General features: G+C 46.0%; 3 protein-coding genes across 7 annotated transcripts; 2 read left to right on the forward strand and 1 right to left on the reverse strand.

Moving 5' to 3' along the window:
- Nucleotides 1–292: 292 nt before the first annotated feature.
- Nucleotides 293–6,520, forward strand: LOC116399302 (E3 ubiquitin-protein ligase ZFP91-like). 4 transcript variants are annotated; one of them, XM_031876369.1, is made up of 12 exons: nt 293–1,060; nt 1,360–1,397; nt 1,581–1,697; nt 2,518–2,557; nt 3,064–3,171; nt 3,258–3,356; nt 3,449–3,634; nt 3,743–3,793; nt 4,468–4,546; nt 4,831–4,945; nt 5,039–5,138; nt 5,246–6,520. In XM_031876369.1, exons 1-12 carry the CDS (start codon nt 651–653, stop codon nt 6,168–6,170), a joined length of 2,268 nt encoding a protein of 755 aa, XP_031732229.1. In that variant the 5' UTR covers nt 293–650; the 3' UTR covers nt 6,171–6,520. The 4 variants fall into 4 exon arrangements, with proteins under 4 accessions (XP_031732229.1, XP_031732231.1, XP_031732230.1 ...); XM_031876371.1 differs by having other exon boundaries at nt 3,258–3,350; XM_031876370.1 differs by having other exon boundaries at nt 2,521–2,557.
- LOC116399303 (uncharacterized) lies at nt 3,718–8,614 on the reverse strand. The gene is made up of 2 exons (XM_031876373.1): nt 8,303–8,614; nt 3,718–8,178 (listed from the first exon to the last, which is right to left on the reverse strand). Exons 1-2 carry the CDS (start codon nt 8,383–8,385, stop codon nt 7,509–7,511), a joined length of 753 nt encoding a protein of 250 aa, XP_031732233.1. The 5' UTR covers nt 8,386–8,614; the 3' UTR covers nt 3,718–7,508.
- A 1,601-nt stretch (nt 8,615–10,215) lies between these two features.
- Nucleotides 10,216–14,484, forward strand: LOC116399293 (uncharacterized). Of its 2 annotated transcripts, none has more exons than XM_031876344.1 (3): nt 10,216–10,599; nt 13,404–13,712; nt 13,814–14,484. In XM_031876344.1, the coding sequence occupies exons 1-3, from the start codon at nt 10,375–10,377 to the stop codon at nt 13,985–13,987; spliced, it is 708 nt and encodes a 235-aa protein (XP_031732204.1). In that variant the 5' UTR covers nt 10,216–10,374; the 3' UTR covers nt 13,988–14,484. The 2 variants fall into 2 exon arrangements, with proteins under 2 accessions (XP_031732204.1, XP_031732205.1); XM_031876345.1 differs by having other exon boundaries at nt 13,817–14,484.
- The last annotated feature ends 6 nt before the right edge of the window (nt 14,485–14,490 follow it).

Genomic DNA, 14,490 nt, shown 5'->3' on the forward strand with positions numbered 1-14,490 from the left:
TTCTGATCTTTTATTCCTATTTCGTTTTTAAAAAAGCAATAAAAGCACAAAAAATATAGAAATATCCTTAAAACAATGTCCAAGTTGTGTTGATCTAACTTGCACTACAGTTCCCATGATTCCCCGGCAGCCAACCGCGGGCGCGCTGTTTTTGCACGCCTGCTGCTGTCTTCACAGATCTATAAACAATGCAGCTAGGCTGACCCTATCTGCAAAAAGCTAAAGGGAAATCCTGATGATTTTTACAGCTGCTAAAATTCAGGACCGTTCCTGAACGTAACCTCAGTTTATATTTGGCTTAAAGGAGACGCAACAAAGCGCACAAAATGGTTGTGCGTCGGGCCCGGGCGAATAAGTAGGTTTACTATAGCTTTAAGAACGCAAAAATAGTGTCTGCTTCTTTAAAATGATATCGGTTTATTGCTGAATAGATAATTAAGAAAAGTTTTCAATTCCTAATCAATAAATATATGCATTTTATTTGCGACGAACCCAAGGCATTCACAGAAAATGCCCCAGTGTTGGATAAAGGCCGCTCGCAATCAAAACAAACGTCTCTAAACCAGATGTTGTCCGTTTTTACTCAAATTGCTAGTAAACCTGCTCGACTTTAAGCTGAAGTGGAAGTAGGCTGAGGTGTCCTCACGGTGATGGAGCTGGTGGGCAACCGAACCGGGGGTGTAAATAAAGGTGACGATCCGGCGGAGGACAAGGCCGCAGAAGAGACCCCGGCCGCCAGTGCGACCGTTACCCCGCGGAGGGGGCTCAGAGAGCGGGGAGCATGCCGCCCAAGGTCTGGCGTCTCCGCTTCGTTAACAGACGTCAACGGAGCAGCGTCGAGCCCACAGAGCTCGGGGCGGGTTTTGAGAGACCGGTCAACGAGGGCAGTACCGGCCTGGCTGAAGGACACCAAGAGCGACGACGAAGACGAACCGAGCGCGGACACCGGTGCGACCAAGCGGAGGAAAGTTTCCAACTCGAGGCGGAAGAAAAATTCCGAATCTGCGGGTTCTGCCGAGGCTGGAGGGGGGATCGCAGGTGACAGCCTTCAAGGGACAGAGTACGTTTTGAATTGAACAGTCGTAGCTAATAGTTTGTTTATAATGAGCAGGACTACACTTAAAACCTGTGTTTATTTCGGCGGGGTCAGTTCCTGTCAGACGCAGCCTTCACATAGCTCGTCCCCTTTCTGCAGCTCTGCATGGGGAGGGTGGAGTGAAACTCACCTGGCTTTACAAATTGACACTTTATTTATTTTTATTCCACTTTAAAACTTTTAAATGCATTGCTGCGTCAGAGGAAAAATGGGAATGGTGGCATGTCAGGTCTCAGTGTTTTTGTTTTCTTCCTTTCTTGCAGCTCAGAGGACCCGAAGAAACCTGCCACAGATGCTCAAGGTAATCAGACACTCATTGATGCTCTCTTGCTGAATCTACATTTAAGTGACATCGTATGCTGTGTATGTGAAGTGGGTTTCCAACAGAGCTGCCCTTGTGTGTGATTGTGTCTGCACTTGCCTGTGCCACACTTCATGGCACACGGTGTGTTTGATGGCGTGCTGTTCTGCTCCCTCACTCCAGCTCTACCCTCCAGACGCCCCCCAGCCCAGAGCCGTGCCAAGCCCCCGTCTGGCAGGGCCGTCCGCGGCTCTGCCAAGCCTGTGTGTAAGACCGAACCCGGAATGGAGACTCCAGCTGGTGAGCCACCCGTTGACAGTGAGCCACAGTGATTCAACATGTGGGCTCATAGTACACAAGTCATATCATACAGATGCAGGATATTATATCTTCAGGATGTTCTATCTTCAATAGAAAACCTTCAGTTGTGATTATGGATTTTCAGCGTGACTAATGGGATCAGTGCTGCTTTTTGAGCTACAAATGTGGGTGCAATCTTTTCTTGGTCCCTCTCTTCTACTTCCAATAACTCATTGGAGTTGGGTTTATGCTCGTCTTAGTGTCTCCCGCGAGACAAAAATGATGTCATCACGTATTTTGCGTAAAAAGCACAAAAGTACCGCAAATTTCTGTAAGTTGGCACACACTGCGCGCTGACATCACTCCCACAAGTACTGATGAAAGCAAATAACTTCAATTCAGAAGTAAAATTATGAATTCATTTTTGCTTTTAAGAAGTCTCAGGATTTTGGAAAGGACAATTAGTTTTTAAATGCTTTATAAACAGGAGACCTTAAAAATCTACATTTGAGGTATTGTATTAATGCGATGAATATTTGATACAAAATATGTTTAGTTATTTATATAGTTCCTCCTCAGCATCCAGAACTTGCATGTTTTTGGCAATAGCGTTCTTGACGTCTTGCTTCTTAACAGAACTTTTTTTTTTTTTTGCAGTCGACTGCAATAATATGTCTCCATGCTTTCATGCCTTTTCTCATTTTGCATCACTTATGCAAACGTATACGTATATCTATAACTCAAGGCTCGAGTGGCTTACGGTGCTTTTGTTGCCTCTCTCATACTTATGATGTCCTTCTTTTCTCTGTTTGTCGTGCAGCAGTGGAAGGAGAGGTAGAAAATAAAGACAACTATGAAATGTAAGTATATATTCCCTCCTTTGGTGAAACCTAATGTGCACATTGTGAACGTTAAGGCTCCAGGCTCAGTGAGCCAGACAGAGTTAGAGACCACGCAATGGCTGGAGATGCATCCTTCTAAAAACATCCCACTTATTCCTTGCCGTAGACCGCTTCAGTTTTATTCAGTAGCTATGTGGGAAAGTTTGTCTTGTGTTATTTAGTGGAACTGACCCTTTAAAGAAGTGGTTATGTAGGATCACACTCTCGGCTTTACGGACAGTAACACAGAGATAGAAGCTAGTGGTATATATTTATTTGGTCTGACTCTGTGGACTATATATTTTAATCATACATGTAATAGCTTTATTAGAGAAGCTGCATAATATCTTGCCAGGATATTTACGGCCCTCTGAGCCTGTTGCTTTGAAAGCATACTGCTTTGCATGTCGTCACGGTGTGTGACTGAGTGAGAGTGCTGCTGTGTTTTGATGACCGTCGCGTTTTTTTCGCTCGTGCTGTCTCAGTCAAAAGAAAGAGGGAAGCGAGGACGCCGCTGAGCCGGTCTTGGGTGATGCAGACCCTCCGTTTGGGGATGACCCGAGCGACCTCAGCTACCAGCCGCAGAGTCACAGGTACGCTCGTCTCAACGTTCACCCGACCCTGAGCAGACCGACCGCAGGGAGTTCTGTTTCAAGAGATTTTGTTCTTTTGCTCCCAGTGGTGCGGAGGAAGAAGAAGGTCTCAGCAGCGATGAAGATCTCCCCTTTACAGATGACCTAAATGACCAGAGCTACGACCCCAATGCTGAGCGGTGTGTGTGAGTGTCTGTGTGTGTGTCTGACAGAATTAGACAAAGGCATTGTATTTTTTGGTGTTCAGTGACGGGACATTCCTCCATCTTTTTTTTAGGGATGTCCCGAAACCAAAGCGCAGAGCTCCCCCGAGACCCAAGGAGAGGAAAGAGAAAGAGAGGGCACCTAAAAAGGAGAAAGAGGTCGCCGAGATAAAGATAGAGGGTTTGGACAACGTGGAGGGTTTGGAAGAGGAAGTAAAGCTAGAGGAGGAACTAGTAGAGGACCCGGATGGACCCAGGAAGTAAGTGTTACCAATGTACTTTTAGTGCGTGCGTGGTTACAAAGCAAACTCCTTGCTTTTCCAACTTAATTTTTGTATTTTTCTTCTTCTTCTCCCCGTCTGTGTTAGGAGAGGTCGGCGGAAAAAAGACGACAAAACCCCGCGGCTGCCAAAGAGGAGGTGAGGTTGAGGGGTCTCAATCCAAACTTTATTCCGTGATCTAAAGACTCACTCCGTCATTATTTCATTCCAAAATAAAGCACGTGGTAGTGGCTGCTGAATGAAATAACTGAACAAATGAATTTGGATGAGCGAGATATTGATGAGAACTTTTGAGACCCATTTAAACTCCGGGTAAAGTAAAATCAGTTGGTTTCTAACACATCACACATATGAGAAAAGACTGAACTATATAGTACTTAAATGTGGAGTTTGAACATTAAACAGTTTTGTGGGCGGGCCTGAAGTCATGGCTCGATGATGCACTGGAGCCATTTTTAGCATCTCCCCCAACACTGAACAAAAAATTATGTCGTGCATGAGAGTGTGTGGCGGGTGCTCTGGGCTTCGTCGCTATTTTTGCGGCTGTAAAATGACGGATAAATAGCCTTAAACCTCACAACTCCAGCAATTTGATCAATTCAGACCGATAGCATTGGTAAAGTCGAGAAGAGCCGCGCGATTTAACTATTATATCCCCATTGGAGTAAGCATGGGGCTAAGCCGGCAGTTAGCCGGCAGAAGTCTCTGGCGTGCGTGCTCATAGACTCAGAACATCAATTTGCTTTACTCACACTTTAATATTTGGTCTCGGCGCTGTGACGTTTCAATGACACGTGCTACGCCCCACACAGGAAGAAGCCGCCGGTGCAGTACGTGCGCTGTGAAATGGAAGGATGCGGGACGGTCCTGGCTCATCCTCGCTACCTGCAGGTCTGTCTCAGCAAGCACACAATCCTCCCGAGGACTACTTGCCTCACTCGAGCACACGCAGCGATTTGAAGACTTTTCCAAACATTGCTGTCAACCGTAAAGGGTTATTTTCATTGAAGATAAATCTGTCGCTTTTTTCTACTATGTATGTATGTATGTATATGAATGACTCGACCATACAACTTGACAGAAAGACAGAAAGCTTTCAGGTCTGTTTTCAGTCGGCTAGCTCCTCCATCCTGCTGTTGATGATGATCTGTGTTTCTTTTTGTTCTGCACACCAGCACCACATAAAGTACCAGCACCTGCTCAAGAAGAAATACGTCTGCCCTCATCCCTCTTGCGGACGGCTTTTCCGACTACAGAAGCAGCTGCTGCGTCATGCAAAGCACCACACAGGTACACCCACAGTGTTAACGTAACACATGGTTCCATCTGTGTCTGAGCCCTTCCTGCTATAATTAATGATGAATTGTGTTTTGTTGCTTCTAGACCAGAGGGACTACATCTGTGAGTTCTGTGCTCGTGCCTTCAAGAGCTCCCACAACCTGGCTGTGCACCGCATGATTCACACAGGAGAGAAGCCCCTGCAGTGAGTACTTCTCAGTTACATTGCTCATTTGCTTTCTCCGCTCACCGATTCCTTCAGTTTTCCAAAATGAATACATGCGTTTTTTTTCTCTGGATCTGTCGCCGTAGGTGTGAGATCTGTGGCTTCACGTGTCGCCAGAAGGCGTCGCTCAACTGGCACATGAAGAAGCACGACGCGGACGCCACCTATCAGTTCGCCTGCTCCATTTGTGGCAAGAAGTTCGAGAAGAAGGACTGCGTGGTGGCCCACAAGGCCAAGAGTCACCCCGAGGTGCTAATTGCCGAGGCTCTGGCAGCCAACGCCGGCGCCCTCATCACAACCCCCGTCTCCCTGCTGGAGCTGCAGGGAAACCCCATGCAAGCAGAGGTCGCCGGCCTGGATGTGAGCCAAATAGGGCAGGACGGGCAGGTGGACCAGCTGAACCACGAAGGTCAAGTTGCTCAGCTGGGTCACGTGACCCAACAGGTGAGTCACCAGGTGGTTTTACTGGGACAAGACCAGAGCCTCCATACCATGCAGGTGCCTGTGACGATTGCCCTGTCCCCCATCGACCCGCCTTCGCCAGCGGAGAACCATCAGCAGACCCACCTCCAGCTCCAGATGCCCGTCCAGTTTGTGCAGGCTGCTCAGCAGCCCCAGATCCAACAGCTGACCCTCCACTCCAGCCAGGTGGTGAGCCAGCATCAACCCCAGTTGCACCCCCTGCAGTCGTACTCCTCCCAGCAGCAGAGCCAGGGGCAGACTCAAATCCTTCAAATGACCTTCCAGCCAGTCAGCCAGTCTCAGACCCACATTCTATCGACCTCTCAGCAGCTTCAGACCCTACATACAGCTGCTCTCCTGTCCCAGCCCCAGGACCCGGCCTCCACTAACGGGGACAACTTTATTCTGGACAATCCGGTGCTCTCTTCGGCCAGCACCCTCGTGCACACAGAAGTAATGGGGGAGGACGGCGTGGTCTGGGAGCAGGCAGAACACGAGGACGTTCTGTCGGACAGCACCGGGAGACACGCGCAGCAGTCCCTCATGTGAAAGACTAACGATACAAACAGACGATAGAGGCAGGTCGTCATCAGTGACCTGATATACTGCATTGCAATGTTTGAGGTAAATGTAGGATCACGCATATATTACGTACCGGTCACTCATAGTCATATTTGGTAGCTTTTTAGAATATCTGTATCAGGGAACGATGTATATGTGTCCGTGTGTGTGAGCTGTTGCCTTTGTACATAGTCCTGTAAACTGAACTAGCCTTTTACGTGTGTGTGTGTTCAACGATGTCGAGTTTATGTTGCAAAGATGTTGCTATCGTGCAATAATATAGCATACCTCTGTGATATACAGCGCACACCTAGTGTGTGTGTGTGTTCCTAATGAAATAAATCAGCTCTATTTATATCATGAATTAACACAAAACACATATTAAGAAGCTATAAACCGACCTCAACCTGTGTGGGGTGAGAAAATTCTGTTTAAATGGACAGGCAGCTATTTTTTTCTTCTTTTTTTCATTTAATGTCCAGGTCTACTGTAAAGCCTTTATTTGGGGAGGTTAAAAGAAAAATACGACAGAAAACTATCTTAAGAGAAACATTTCAAAACCAGAAAAGAAAAAGATGTTTTACAGCTCTGTAAAAAATATGCACATTTTAGCGATCTGGGCAGTGCCATTAAACCTGTTTCACCGGCCACCGCATGAGCTCAGTGTTGGTAGACGAAGGAATAATGACCCACCTAGTGTGTGTGTGTGTATGTGTGTATGTATGTATATACATATATATATATATATATACATACATATATATATATATACATATATACACACACACACACAGAAGTCCTCGTCCGTCATAGGCAATCAAAGGTGAGCTTAGATGCTGTAGATCACACGCGAACCCGTAAAATAACTGCAAGCACAGTCACTGAATTAGACTTATTAAAAGTGTAATGTCATTTGGTAAGCAAAGCTATGTAGAAACCTCGGGGCATATGTCAATACTAAACCTGCACCTCTTCTGGTTTGTGATTTAGGGTGTGTGGTAGAGCAAACACGAAAAACTGTTCATTTATAAAGATGAAAATAAACGTCTTAACATTTGTCCAAAGTGTATTCACTCACAGTAATGAACACAAACCCAAGCAATCCCACAGGATGTCTTGAACTGGGACAATTAGAGTTTGTTGCAGGAATAAAATTGTAAATTGCTTTGAACAAAAAGCGTCGCCGAATGTAATGTAACTAATGACCAGCTGAGTCATTAGCTGGTCCTATAAATGGTTAGTGCTCAATATCTACAGCATGTATATACACTCTGAGAGAACATTCCAGTACTATTGCTTTACAGTATAATGGCTGAGAACACACCATCAGGACATGTGGAGCTGCTCTTTGTCCCTCTGCGTGGCATACTGCTTCATAGCTCGTTTAGGAGGAATCAAGGTGTTACTCAGTCCGACCTTCCTCTTCTTCATCTGCTGCCCTCCTGACTCTTCCTCCTCCTCTTTGGTCTGCTGGAGGTTCTGGGATGCTCCACCACGTGAGCCACCTGCGCGGGACTCTGCCTGACCCGACCCCGGCGTCTCCTCGCTCACGGGCGGGTGACTGTCAGCGAGAGTCTGGAGGTCGCTGTCATGAGCAAACTTGCACTTGATCCCAAACCTGCACCTTCCGTTTTTCCTGTACGACACGCACACCTTCTTACCTCCGATCTGGGAGGGTTTGGCCTGCATTGTGAGGGGGACGTGTTTTTGCAAGGCGCTGAGCTTCTGGTCCGCCTGCGCCTTGAAAGGATTGGCAAACACGCCGCTGTCAGAAGAGGTGTTCAGAGAGGGAGGAGGTAGTTTGTGGGAGGCGAGGAAACCCGGAGGAGAGGAGGGCACGGTGCGCCGGCGGGCTGCAGAATATGCCGGCTTTTGGGGATGCGGTGGCGATGAAGAGGGCTCCGGGTCGGATTCGCTGGAAGCTGAACCAGACTCCAGCATAAAGTTACGGGTCTTTTTGACAGCTGATGCCTCGCCACCAGTCTCCCTAAAGGAACTTAAAAGATTAAAAAAAGGGTGCAGATAGAAACGGAGACGTTAAAAGCATATACTAGCTTAGTAGCATTCACAAGTATCTGACAATCTGTTATGTGCTAGGTGTTTTTTAGGGGAATACTTACCAAACTCCACCGTTGTTTGCATCCTCTACATCTCCGTCGCTGTCGGACTCCGAGGACACTCCGTAGCCAACCAGAGAGTTCATGGCTTTAAAATCAACTAAGCTTGCTATCTGGTTAGCTTGGTCTCAAAATTAAAGCACACTAACGCTGTTCCTTGGTTTGCGAGAATCTCACTGTGAACTGTTGGATGCATTAAAATAATACCGCGGAGAAATATTTAACGTCAATCATTCCCATTTCCTCTTTTAACGAGTTAAGCGTCAAATTTTAAGGTCGAACGTTAGCTGCTGCAATGTAGCCGCTGCGCGGTGTTTACATTCTAGCCGCCTGCACTGACACCTGCAGCACAGGCGTGGTATTGCATCCTTATCACTGATCCAGGAACTAATAGGAAAGGAAATTCACTATATTTTACATACAGGATGTCATATAGTGCAGTATAATCCTCATACATGTATTATTTTTGCATTGCAGAATATGTTTTTGAATAAATTATGTTTGATAAATAAGTTGTGAATAGTGGTATTTTTTATCATTTAAATTGCAAAGTTGCCTCTACAATCTGCCTACAGCATACAACACCATCTATCATAAGAGCCTCAATTTTATGGTGTTTATGACAATGTGTATTTTTCAATATCCAGATTTGGCTGTTGCACAACTAAATGCTAAGGTTCAAATTAAAGCATGTCAAGTTAGGACGTGTCGACCCAGTTACTTTTGACATTTTACATATGAACTGTCTTTAATGTAATTTGTTATGTGAACACATCAGTCCCCAAGAAAACATTATTTGAACTTTGCATGTGTGTGTGTTTGTTAAAAGTCTCCAGGGTTCTTTTTAAATTAATCCACTATCTCGCTGGATTCATACCTGTGCTAAATCAGTATTGTCACCTTATGGAATGAATTCATAAACTCTGTATATCACAAATTGTTTAAGATAAGTTTAATGACAAAATCCAAGTGGACATTTGTCCGGACAGTTGTCTTGTCAAACACTGGTACTAATAGCCAACAATTACAGCGGCTGCATTCCATTCACACACGCTTGCTGGAGGGTTCTGGCATTGTGCATGTTGGCTTACTGACATGGCTTCCTGGCCGTCTAAATGGAACAAACCCATCAGTTATGTCATTGGTTGCACCTGTTGCTTTTCTGCTATGACAATTACATTTTATTCTATTTTTTGTATCTATGAGCAGGTCTCCAATATGCAGATACAGAGGCTACATTTATTCCAAATTAAAAGCTGTAGCAGACCTCTTATCTTTACTGTATTGCCCATTAACACCAAGATTATATTTGAATGAAGAGAAGACATCGTTCAAATTACCATAATAGTCTTTTATTGGTACTTACAGTTTTGTGACGGTACGGTACAGAATGTTTTTTATAGCAATATTACTTTATACAAATGGCCAATAACAAGTAAAGTTCTGCATTTAAAATATGACTTACAGTATGCAGTCATTTAAACTGGCCCTGTCAATGTTGTAATAGTAGCCTACTTGATGCATACATCGGGCCGAAGCAGTAGCCTACTTTAGTGTCATTGGTCGAGGTGAAGGTAATTTGAACTACTTTATATTGTGAAGTTTAATCTACAACAATCATACTTTATAGACATATAAAGTATGCTAAAAGTAAAAAAAAAGTAGTCAAAAAGTCAAAGTAGGCCTATATTTCCAATGTTTCCGGTACAGACTCTTTGTATACTTTTCCTCATACAGAGGACATGTTCAAATAGTCCAGGCAGCATCCTTCTTAAGTTGAGACCGTCTTTGTTTCTGCCACTTCCAGTAAATCAGATAAGCTCCTCATGAATTAGTTGATGAGCTCCTCCCTGCCCTCTCCTCCCCTCCGCGGCTCGCCGCCCCCGCTCGTCCCGTTAAATTCCTCCAGCCTGGCATCAAGTTCCCGGAGGGCGGAGAGTTGGCCGCCAACTCTGTAATATCAGTAACGGAGCAGCGAGCGGACGAAAACTGGGAAACTCGCTTTACCCGAAACCCCGAGGAGACGAGACGGCTCTGGCTCGAAGTGAAACCATGACCGGGAATCCGGTGCCGGGATGGGGCGTTCGTGCGCGGTGCGTATAATACAGGGACTTGTCGCTTCGCCTGCTACGAGTGCGGTTCTCGTGTGTTCCCCGGTAGAGGCAGCCGGAGGGCCAATAATGGCAGCCAGGCGGACTAGAGGGGTGACCGGCTCGGACCTGAGCCGGACTACCGTGGCCCGCGCTACCGCCATAGCCGAGCAGCTGCGCTACGAGTGCTCCATCTTACTGGAACTTTATGTGAGTAGAGAGGCTTGATGTTTCCACTTGCACCGACCAGCCAGCACAACTCGGTGTGTGTGCGTGTGTGTGTGTGTGTGTGTGTGTGGCTGTAAGGGAGAGTAAGAACTAGGCCAAGGTCAAATGGGAAATTAATAGATTTTTTGTGTGTGTGAGTGTGTCATGGGTGTCCTCTGTGTCCTCATGCCTGTAACTTTGCTTGTGCGTGTGAATGTGTTTGAAGAAGTACACTGACGATGAAAGGGATGCGTGCAAAAACAAGATAAGAGTGTGTGTGTGTGTGTGTTTGAGAAAGAAAGAAATGATGTCTAGGACAGCGGGGGGTAGGAATGCAGAGAAGGGGGGGTGAACTCAGTTGGAATGATAGGAGTGGGCGTTTTTTTTTTCTGGCACAAACTCCTTGGCACTCTGGGCCCGGAGCCTCCATCTCTGTTCCACCAGCCCTTCGCCTAAAGGTGCGAGCTACCGGTTATTAAAACTTTCTTGGTGTCCCGCCAATTCGCCGCCTCGATCCTTCCTTTCATGCGTCTCGCTAGGAGCGAGGAAGCGGCCTGGCATATGCCTCCATCCTCCTCACTCCCTGGGTCTGACCCCTGCGTTCCTCTATCCTCCACGTTTCTTATTTTGCTCACACGGGTTTATCTTGCGTCACTGACTTGGCAGAGCAATCGCTTTTTGGAACAACCGATGCATTCCACTGAACGCACCGTGAAGTAATTAGATGTGTCTTAGCCTGTCGTACATAAATTGGTGGGTGCATTTGAGGCCCGCGTTTTCTGTCGGCGGGGAGGAATTGTCTCTGAAGTAGGATTTAATTCAGTCTTTGGCTCGTAGATCTCCCATGAATCCAATGCAGATTCAATAATTGTCCAGGCAGAGTATTATTTTCCCAGACCGGCAGTCCCTCACCTATTCACTGGGTAAGAAGAAAAACTAATTTGCAACATCCGTTTGCTGTCTCTTTAATTCAGCGTCTACCGCATTATAATAATTCTCTCTGGCTCCAAAGCATCCCCCCCCCCCCCCCCCCCCCCCCCTCCCCCCCCCCCCCCACACACACACACACACACCTCTCAGAGCGTTCGGGGTCACATTAGGTCACTCTGTCACTCTGGTACTAACTTGCATGCAGGGCTTAACATTAACGCCTCAGGATGATGGCCCGAAGGATTCACAAGCACTAAAAGATGATACCTACAGTCTCGCCTGCAATGTGTCGCGTCAACATCGTCAGTCCGATCATGATGTCGGATCTTAATGTATAGCTCATAGCTCTGAGAGTATAAAGGCGATAACTTATTTTTAAAATGCTGTCAATCAAAGGTAGATATACAGTATGGATTTTATATTAATGTTAAATGAATAGTTCTATATTTTGGCAAATAGGCCTATTTGCCTCCCTGCAGAGAGTTAGACGACAATATCGATACCACTCTCATGTCTGTGCGCGGTAAATATGAAGCAACCGTTAGCTTAGCATAGCATAAAGACTGGAAACGGATGGGGAAACAGCTAGCCTGGATCTGTCCTGAGATAAAAAAGACTTCTGCCTGTTAGCACCTCTAAAGCTCACCAATCCAAATGTTGTACCTCGTTTATTTATTTAATCCGTCAAAAAAAAAAAACAACTACTAGCTGTAGCTTCATTGAGCTTCAGGATCGATCTTCTCAGCTAACTCTCGGCAAGAAATTTTTCAAAAAATTTTAAAATGTATTATACTATATTGATCCCTTTAAGGAGGAAATTTGTCTCTGCATTTGACCCATCCCTGTATATAGGGAGCAGTGGGCTGCCAATGACAGGCGCCCGGGGAGCCTGGGGTTCAGTGTATTGCTCAGGTACACTTTGACACATGACACGTCCCAGTCGAGGATCGAACCGTTGACCTTCCGGTTGCCAGACAACCCTCTTAAACCAGTTACTCTTTTGTCAATATTTCATTCATTTTAACACGATAGCCTTACTTTTATAAGGATATCGTGTTATTTTACGTCTTTTTTCTTCTTACAGTATATATAATTGCATGTGCTGCATTGAGAGGAGATCTATGTTGCCCACAGGCTGTATATACATTAAGAAGTGAACGTATTCATCGTGACGTCGCCCTTTAGTTTGTGGTCTGCCGTTTTGAAGCTTGGTGTTCGGCAATTTCGCTGTCACTATCTTGGATTACGGCCGTTGCCATGTAGTTTTTTTTGCTCCCATTGAACAGAAGTTACCATATTTGGAATGAGGAGGAGTGACATAGTGACGCCGTATACGTCTCTGGTAGCAATCACATTAAGCCCATCCTAAAGCATACCCTGCTTTATGGTCTATTTGACTCTAAATGGACCATCATTTACTAAATGAACATCATGCTGAACATCAGACTTGAAACTAGAGATTGAGACCATAAACTCATGTTTACAATGTTTACTGAGGTAATAAATCAAGTGAGAAGTAGAGTTATTTTCTCATAGACTTCTATACAATCTGACTTATTTTTGTAACCAGATGAGTCGCCCCCTGCTGGTCAGTAGAGATAATACAAGTTTTAAGACACTTCCGCATTAGCTTCACTTGACAGAACCAGAGGTTGCCTCCTGGTGTTGCCTCATAGACAATGATCTGTGATAGAGTGCCAAATTGCTCAAAAGTGACATCAGTGTGGTTAGTATTTAATAGAAAGCATATTTTTATTTTTCCACTTCACTTTCCAACTCCTCCTCTTCTTCCTTTTCGGCATGAATGCCTTCCCAAATCTCACTTCTGTTCTTAATTTCCCAACACCCTTTTTTGTTTTCTCTTGTCCCCCCTCAAGACAAAGAAGGAGAGTTTTGTTGCAGATGTTGCCGACGGTCGTCTGGTGTCCGTACCTCCCCCTTCCTCCCAGCTGGACACCAGGGACAAGCTCTGGCGTCTCCACTCCGCTCTGCTCCAGTGCCGCAGCTTGCTGGAGAGCGCCATCGCCAGGGAGGAAGAGGAGCTGGGCGGTGGGGAGAAGGGCGACTACGAGACCCAGAGGAACATGGTGAAGAGCAGTCTGTCCTTCCTCCTGATCACCACCGGAGAGCTCCTCAAAGCCGCCGACGGCGCGGCGGTCCCGACCCCTGGCGTGGAGGGCTTAGAGGTAGGCACTGCTGTCGACATCATTGATGATGATGATGGTGGAAGTTCTAGAGAGACATTAAGGCAGATCTTGGTGACCCCCCCACCTCTTTTTCTTGTCAGCAGTCAGTGGGGTCGACCGGTCTGTTTGAGCTGAAGCTTTGGGTGTACCGGATCTTCAAGGAGGTGGACTACTGGACCAAGACGGCCATCACCACTTTACAAGCGCTGCCCTCTGTGATCGTCAAGCGGGCGAGGACCACGCGAGTCCGGAGTGTGAGAAGCGCCCGGCGATGAGACGGGAGAAGTGTGTGTGTGTGTGTGTGTGTGGGCGTAGAGAAACTAATGAGAGAGAGAGAGAGGTGAGAGAGATAGGTGAGCGCAGGAATCAGAAGATGAAGGAAGGTGAAAAACTGACATATGTGGTGTGAAAAAGAAAGAGATGAGTGAAAATAGCCAGCCGTGATAGTGAGACACAGATCTCCACTGACGGGGAGATGAGTGGGTTGAACAGAGGCCTTAGACAGAGAGGGAGCAAAAGACAATAACCATGTTCGTCATAGCTAATAACAACATCTGTTGGAACGAGTTTATTTGAAATACGGCACAGTCTAAGACAACTTTATATTTATTGTTTAGCTTTTAAGACGACATCTAAGGATGCGTCGAGATTGAAAGATAAGAAGCAGAGTTTCTTTCTTTCTTATTTTGGTATTGAGGAATCGTAACGTCATTTAACTGCAACTCAAGATGCATGCAGCTGTTTTTCTCACCTGCCAACGTCAACATCCCGTGCCCCC

The sequence above is a fragment of the Anarrhichthys ocellatus genome, unplaced genomic scaffold, assembly GCF_004355925.1.
Source record: "Anarrhichthys ocellatus isolate YVR2014 unplaced genomic scaffold, GSC_Weel_1.0 scaffold107, whole genome shotgun sequence".
Taxonomy (NCBI): Eukaryota; Metazoa; Chordata; class Actinopteri; order Perciformes; family Anarhichadidae; genus Anarrhichthys; species Anarrhichthys ocellatus.

Coding starts and splice junctions, on each gene's coding strand:
- LOC116399293 (XM_031876344.1), top strand. CDS start 10,375: ATGGGGCGTTCGTGCGCGGTGCGTATAATACAGGGACTTGTCGCTTCG. Junction 10,600..13,403: donor CCATCTTACTGGAACTTTAT/GTGAGTAGAGAG, acceptor TCCCCCCTCAAG/ACAAAGAAGGAGAGTTTTGT. Junction 13,713..13,813: donor CTGGCGTGGAGGGCTTAGAG/GTAGGCACTGCT, acceptor TTTTCTTGTCAG/CAGTCAGTGGGGTCGACCGG.
- LOC116399303 (XM_031876373.1), bottom strand. CDS start 8,385: ATGAACTCTCTGGTTGGCTACGGAGTGTCCTCGGAGTCCGACAGCGAC. Junction 8,179..8,302: donor GCAAACAACGGTGGAGTTTG/GTAAGTATTCCC, acceptor TAATCTTTTAAG/TTCCTTTAGGGAGACTGGTG.
- LOC116399302 (XM_031876369.1), top strand. CDS start 651: ATGGAGCTGGTGGGCAACCGAACCGGGGGTGTAAATAAAGGTGACGAT. Junction 3,357..3,448: donor CCCAATGCTGAGCGGTGTGT/GTGAGTGTCTGT, acceptor TCTTTTTTTTAG/GGATGTCCCGAAACCAAAGC. Junction 3,635..3,742: donor GACCCGGATGGACCCAGGAA/GTAAGTGTTACC, acceptor CGTCTGTGTTAG/GAGAGGTCGGCGGAAAAAAG.